Source organism: Amphibalanus amphitrite, unplaced genomic scaffold, assembly GCF_019059575.1.
Source record: "Amphibalanus amphitrite isolate SeventyFive unplaced genomic scaffold, NRLGWU_Aamphi_draft 000296F_arrow, whole genome shotgun sequence".
Taxonomy (NCBI): Eukaryota; Metazoa; Arthropoda; class Thecostraca; order Balanomorpha; family Balanidae; genus Amphibalanus; species Amphibalanus amphitrite.
The window spans coordinates 1-6,708 of NW_024881791.1; the positions used below are offsets into that span (position 1 = coordinate 1).

The 6,708-nt window shown below is 50.5% G+C and overlaps 1 protein-coding gene across 1 annotated transcript; it reads left to right on the forward strand.

Annotated features, from left to right (window-relative positions):
- LOC122387753 lies at positions 1-6,244 on the forward strand. The gene is made up of 7 exons (XM_043378204.1): positions 1-2,995; positions 3,151-3,239; positions 3,744-3,863; positions 4,098-4,242; positions 4,639-4,746; positions 5,074-5,224; positions 5,661-6,244. Exons 1-7 carry the CDS (start codon positions 2,932-2,934, stop codon positions 5,770-5,772), a joined length of 789 nt encoding a protein of 262 aa, XP_043234139.1. The 5' UTR covers positions 1-2,931; the 3' UTR covers positions 5,773-6,244.
- The last annotated feature ends 464 nt before the right edge of the window (positions 6,245-6,708 follow it).

Consider the following 6,708-nt stretch of genomic DNA (forward strand, 5'->3'; position numbering starts at 1 on the left):
CGATTGCGACCATATTTTGGCGATCAGACGAAGCCTTGGGGCACTTTTGACGCGCCCCGTCCTTTAAGGGACGATTAAGGGATGAGGATAGGAGCCACAGGTCTGGAACCTTCGACTGAGGTTAGATATTGACCTGAGGAATCGATTGCGACCATTATTTGGCGATCAGACGAAGCCTTGGGGCACTTTTGACGCGCCCCGTCCTTTAAGGGACGATTAAGGGAGAGGGATAAGAGCCACAGGTCTGGATCCTTGGACTGAGGTTAGATATTGACCCGAGGAATCGATTGCGACCATTATTTGGCGATCAGACGAAGCCTTGGGCACTTTTGACGCGCCCCGTCCTTTAAGGGACGATTAAGGGATAGGGATAGGAGCCACAGGTCTGGAACCTTGGACTGAGGTTAGATATTGACCCGAGGAATCGATTGCGACCATTATTTTGGCGATCAGACGAAGCCTTGGGCACTTTTGACGCGCCCCGTCCTTTAAGGACGATTAAGGGATGAGGGATAGGAGCCACAGGTCTGGAACCTTGGACTGAGGTTAGATATTGACCCGAGGAATCGATTGCGACCATTATTTTGGCGATCAGACGAAGCCTTGGGGCACTTTTGACGCGCCCCGTCCTTTAAGGGACGATTAAGGGATGAGGGATAGGAGCCACAGGTCTGGAACCTTGGACTGAGGTTAGATATTGACCCGAGGAATCGATTGCGACCATTATTTTGGCGATCAGACGAAGCCTTGGGGCACTTTTGACGCGCCCCGTCCTTTAAGGGACGAGTAAGGGATGAGGGATAGGAGCCACAGGTCTGGAACCTTGGACTGAGGTTAGATATTGACCCGAGGAATCGATTGCGACCATTATTTTGGCGATCAGACGAAGCCTTGGGGCACTTTTGACGCGCCCCGTCCTTTAAGGGACGATTAAGGGATGAGGGATAGGAGCCACAGGTCTGGAACCTTCGACTGAGGTTAGATATTGACCCGAGGAATCGATTGCGACCATTATTTTGGCGATCAGACGAAGCCTTGGGGCACTTTTGACGCGCCCCGTCCTTTAAGGGACGATTAAGGGATGAGGGATAAGAGCCACAGGTCTGGAACCTTCGACTGAGGTTAGATATTGACCCGAGGAATCGATTGCGACCATTATTTTGGCGATCAGACGAAGCCTTGGGGCACTTTTGACGCGCCCCGTCCTTTAAGGGACGATTAAGGGATGAGGGATAGGAGCCACAGGTCTGGAACCTTGGACTGAGGTTAGATATTGACCCGAGGAATCGATTGCGACCATTATTTTGGCGATCAGACGAAGCCTTGGGGCACTTTTGACGCGCCCCGTCCTTTAAGGGACGATTAAGGGATGAGGGATAGGAGCCACAGGTCTGGAACCTTGGACTGAGGTTAGATATTGACCCGAGGAATCGATTGCGACCATTATTTTGGCGATCAGACGAAGCCTTGGGGCACTTTTGACGCGCCCCGTCCTTTAAGGGACGATTAAGGGATGAGGGATAAGAGCCACAGGTCTGGAACCTTGGACTGAGGTTAGATATTGACCCGAGGAATCGATTGCGACCATTATTTTGGCGATCAGACGAAGCCTTGGGGCACTTTTGACGCGCCCCGTCCTTTAAGGGACGATTAAGGGATGAGTGATAGGAGCCACAGGTCTGGAACCTTGGACTGAGGTTAGATATTGACCCGAGGAATCGATTGCGACCATTATTTTGGCGATCAGACGAAGCCTTGGGGCACTTTTGACGCGCCCCGTCCTTTAAGGGACGATTAAGGGATGAGGGATAGGAGCCACAGGTCTGGAACCTTGGACTGAGGTTAGATATTGACCCGAGGAATCGATTGCGACCATTATTTTGGCGATCAGACGAAGCCTTGGGGCACTTTTGACGCGCCCCGTCCTTTAAGGGACGATTAAGGGATGAAGGAAGGGAGCTAGGGCAAAATAAATGTCATATTCGTGTTCCCCGTCCCCCAATTGACCTGATGGAAGTTTTTGAAGCGATTCTGAATCCGACGCTGTATTCGTTGCTGTTGCTGACGCTAACTTCACGGACATTTCACGACCATGATACATGCATTTCTTAAATTGAACTTTTTGAGCCAAACACGTACACATATGATAAAATGAATGTCACCATCGTGTTCTACGCCCCAAATTACCCATTAAACATGTGTCACAGGCTGCGAATATCAGTTTTGATTTTCGGGGATATGTGCCTACCCGGTTGACCTGACCTTGACCCTGACCTATGCTTGACTGACCCTTACATGGAGCTGACACTCTTGTAGGCCTTATATGATGGATTGTGCACCGTTTTGACAGAGTTTATGATGAGAGGCGCCCATTGCGAAGTCCTGAAGTCCATGTTACTGAAAGCCCGATTTCAGGTGTTTGACCTGACCTTGACCCGACCTGTGACCTCAAAATTCAACTTTTAAGTACTCATCTGAAGCGTCTCGTCGCGTTCTTTCGTTTGCCGCCTCGTGCGTTTCGCTGCGCTTATTGGTTCTCGATTTATCGGCTGGTTCTCGATTTATCGCCACCCCCAGCAAACGGTGGGTGGCGAAATACCCCAGCAACTGCCGGGTTAAAGCATGGTTAAGCAAAACTGTAGTTCCTGAACAATTCGCGATAGTTGTCCCACAAAACTCTAATAGTTCTGGTTAGTGGTTACCCGCGACAGCATTGTCCCCGAAATACGTGAGAGGCTGGGCGATTCATATTTTCGAGACACGTCAAACGATACACAAATTTGACCGTGACCGCTGCTCGATTATTGTGTATATTTTTTGGCGCGCCGTTTTCCCATTTGGAAATCGAACTATTTTTTTTCTGTCAGTACACCTGTGTCAGCCGCTGGGAAGACTCTGGATACGTCTGTTCGACCGAAAGCCCCGCCGAAAATGGCGCCCCTGGACACCACAGTGCGGCACCTCTCTTCTGCCGTCCCTGCCGTCCCTGGAAAAGGTCAGTCGAGCATTTGTGGAGCTTTTTAAACAGCCTATGGCCTATTCAAGTCACTGGGTTATAGTTAATAACTTGTGTGCGGGATTCATGTCACGTCGATGGCTTATGTGGTTGGTGCTGTTACTCTACGTATCTCCGTTTGTATGGTATTACAGATAAACCTCCTGTCCAAAGGAAGAAGGTCGATAAATCGGCCACCGTCAGAACGAAGCCGCTGCGAGTTGACCCTCCAGCAAAGACGCAGGTTAGCGAATAATAGAGCGGTGTTCACTAAATTCAACGAGCACCTTATTATGACAGCACTGATGGACTGTAGATCATTAACGCAACGCTTCAAATGATATGTGATCAGTTTTCTCGTTTACAATTTGTGTTTCTCGTGTTTCTTTTTGATGACATATGATGGCTTCTTATACAATTTGGTTTTACACGTTTCATCCCATGGAAAATCGGCTGATTATTATCACGTTTATCGTGATGAATGCATTAAAAGATTGCTTAGGTATGTATACATGTGGATTGTGCCATTGTTTGTTTTACTTATTTATTGTACATTTTTTTCTTATACGTTCCTACCTACTGTTGAATTGGAAGACAAACAAATGACTGTAGAACCGAATTTTGTAGAACCGCCGTATGTGAAGCGCATTTGATATTTTTTCAATGGAGACCACTTTGCTTAATTGCGCTAATGAAGGGATGACTTGGCGATACCCATTGACTCTGTGTCATTGTGGCCCATCACCAGAAGGGAGCGGAGAAGGAGTGCGTATCCGAGCACCAGCTGCTCTACAACCAGTACCTGCAGTGGACCTACCTGGGACGAATGGCGGAGGCCTCTATGCGCCGGGAGCAGCCGCAGCTCGCGGTAAGTGGTCGGCTTGAGCTGCAGCAGCTGCACTGACTGTCCGGGGCCCTCAATGTGAACTCTTTGCGGTCGGTGCATCGTCCACTTGTCGCTCGGGCCGTTGTATTTGCCAACTATCGGTGTATCGTCTCCCATGTGTCGTTTTCCCCGTTCGATGTGCGGAATATCTGTGTATCGTCACCAATGTGTCGTTTGCGCCGCTCGGGCCGTGCTGACGTGCGGTTCTTTCGGCAGCACCAGGCGCAGCAGCTGGCGGGCCTGGTGGACACGGCTCGGAACCACTGCGCAGACCTGGAGCGCAAGAGGCAGGCGGTGACGCTGTACTGCGAGATGGCGCAGCTGGAGCGACAGCTGGACACAATCCTGGCCGACATCAACGGTAAGATACACGGCGGACGGTAGCAAGATTTCTTTTCTACCCGACTGTAGGACTAATTCCTGATATTAGGACACGCTCCTGAACGCTGTCAACGATAGGGCATGCGGTGCCCGTTTCACACTGCACCGGCGCGGCATGCAGCTGTTTGGACGGTAGGTGACGTTTTAGCATAAAGTTGCCCGAGCTGATGTGTTAGAAGGGTGCGTTTCGAATCACCGTTAAATAACCGTACATATTGACATCCTACTATGTAAATAGTTTGAGGTAATGATACCGATCTGATTGACCTTTACAAGGCGGAACTTGGGCACTGACACGAAAACCAGCGTAGATGGTCTGCTTGCGCTGTGTGGTCTGTTTAACTATTCTGCTGACAACCTGTTATCCCTCTCTCAGAGTCGGCGGACACGGTGCGTGCCGACCTCAGCCGGCTGACCACTACACTGGACGCTACCCGCAACAGGCTCCAGCTGAGTGGCTGTAACCTGCCTGGCGACTGTGTGGGTAAGTCCGGATCCGCCGCTCAGGTTCCGTGTAATACACGCTGGCTGCTCTGAGTACAGGGCTTCTTAGATGATTGTATGTGTTGGGATGGCGAGTGGGTATCCGCTATCGGTGGAGAGTGGCAGACGCAGTGTCCGAATGTCATTTTGTAGTGAGTATACGAGTATGTCACTCCCATTGAAAGCTGACTGTGTGTTTGGGCAGTGAATGGGCAACCAATGTTGGTAGATAGTAATAGAATGAGATACCGATGTGTGTCCTTGTATTCAATGGATGCCTACTAAATACCGGTGAACAGTGCCACTGACTGCCCGGTCCGTCCGCCAGGGGAGCTGGAGGCGGCCGCCGAGCGGTGCCGGGAGGCGCTGTCGGCGCTGGACGCCTCCGTCTCGCCGCACGCCAATCTGCTGCAGCACACGGCCGAGGCGGTGGAGTCGCTGCAGCGCGCCCTCCGCGAGAGCGGCCGCACCATGGCCAGGTGAGCCGACTAGCTACCGGACACGGCAATATGCTGGATTGCTGGCATATTTCGACCACTTAAAGATGATTTGACAAAACATTTAACCCTTGTGCGGAATGTGGCGAGTTTTTCTCGTGAAACTGAGTTGGTAAAGCTTTCTTACGGTGTGCCGAAAATCACGGACATGTGGCTCACCAGCAAAATAACGCATCTTCGCGAAACTAGTTCAGGCCAATACTAGGCCTTTTCAATACGTCATTCGTAAACGGCTGCATGAACTGCGTTGCAATGTTTGGAGTGTCTGCATGCTGCACAGTGCATAGGTCAACCCATGTACTTTATACAATGAGCAAATACATCGGCAGCGCTAAAAATCATATGCGCTTACATACGTGGACCCATTCGTTGTATATTTTGCTTGTCTTACTTGCATCGTCTGACCGTTGTTTTGCAGTTCGTCGGAGCTGCTGGACGAGCTGGACTCGCTGTCGCTGCAGGAAGCGTCGCTCTCTCTGTGCTCGGGGATCGCCGCCTCGCACCAGACAACCATTACATCCAGCGAGTAGCGACGGAGCCGGGAGACAGGGTGTGATACTAGCGGACCAACAGTGTTAGACGGGAACAAAAGCGCGCTGTGCTCCCCAAAATGTATGTGACTCGTGCTTCCTGTGCGCACTAGGCTGCAACCGCCGCATGCAAAAGCTTCAGCAAGGTGTGATATTTGGTTAGAAGTCGTTATGCGCCCCGTGCACCGTCGAACGTTGCCGTTCCTCCACTTGATGCAACATAATGTCGCGAGATGTCTTGTCGCGAGTGGCTGGGACTGTTGGGGGGGGGGGGGAAGGGGAGGGGGCATAATCCAGTTCCAGTGTTGTTGACGCGGGCGTCTCGAAGCACTTGGTCAGGACGTGCGCCGTGAATGTTCGTTGGTCCGCTCCGGTCCGCTACGACAACTTGAAATAGCTCGAATTGCATTGTTTTTATAAGTGTGTAAGAATTAAGAAATAATATATGTATGTGAGCTGCATAGCCAGCAATGATTTTTTTTTTTTTGTACGTTAGTTGGCTAGTTGCTAGCAGTGTGTGTGTGTGTGGCTATCTTCTGGACTGGAATCCTCGCACCCGACATTCTAGTAAAAAACCAGCTTATGCATACGCATTATTGATATGAAGTCAACTTTATCGCGTTATTATAAGACTCAGTCTGAAAGTTTTGAAACAGGCATTTTTTGCTCTCTGAGCCGTTGATGCTGGATGCTCTGCGGTGTGCACACGCAGGCCTCTCCTGCCCGATATGGTATCCAGTTATCCACTATCCATAGTGAGCCGCAATTAGATATTAGGCTCGTTCGTAGCGATATAGCTATGTGTTGTTTCGTATTTGGAATGGGGTTTCAGTAACTGACCGAAATTTCAAGCTAAATCGCTTTCGAGGGGGGGGGGGGGGTGATGGCTATTGGCTGATGGTTGAAGATTGCCAAAAGGATAGGTGGGGCAGGGGT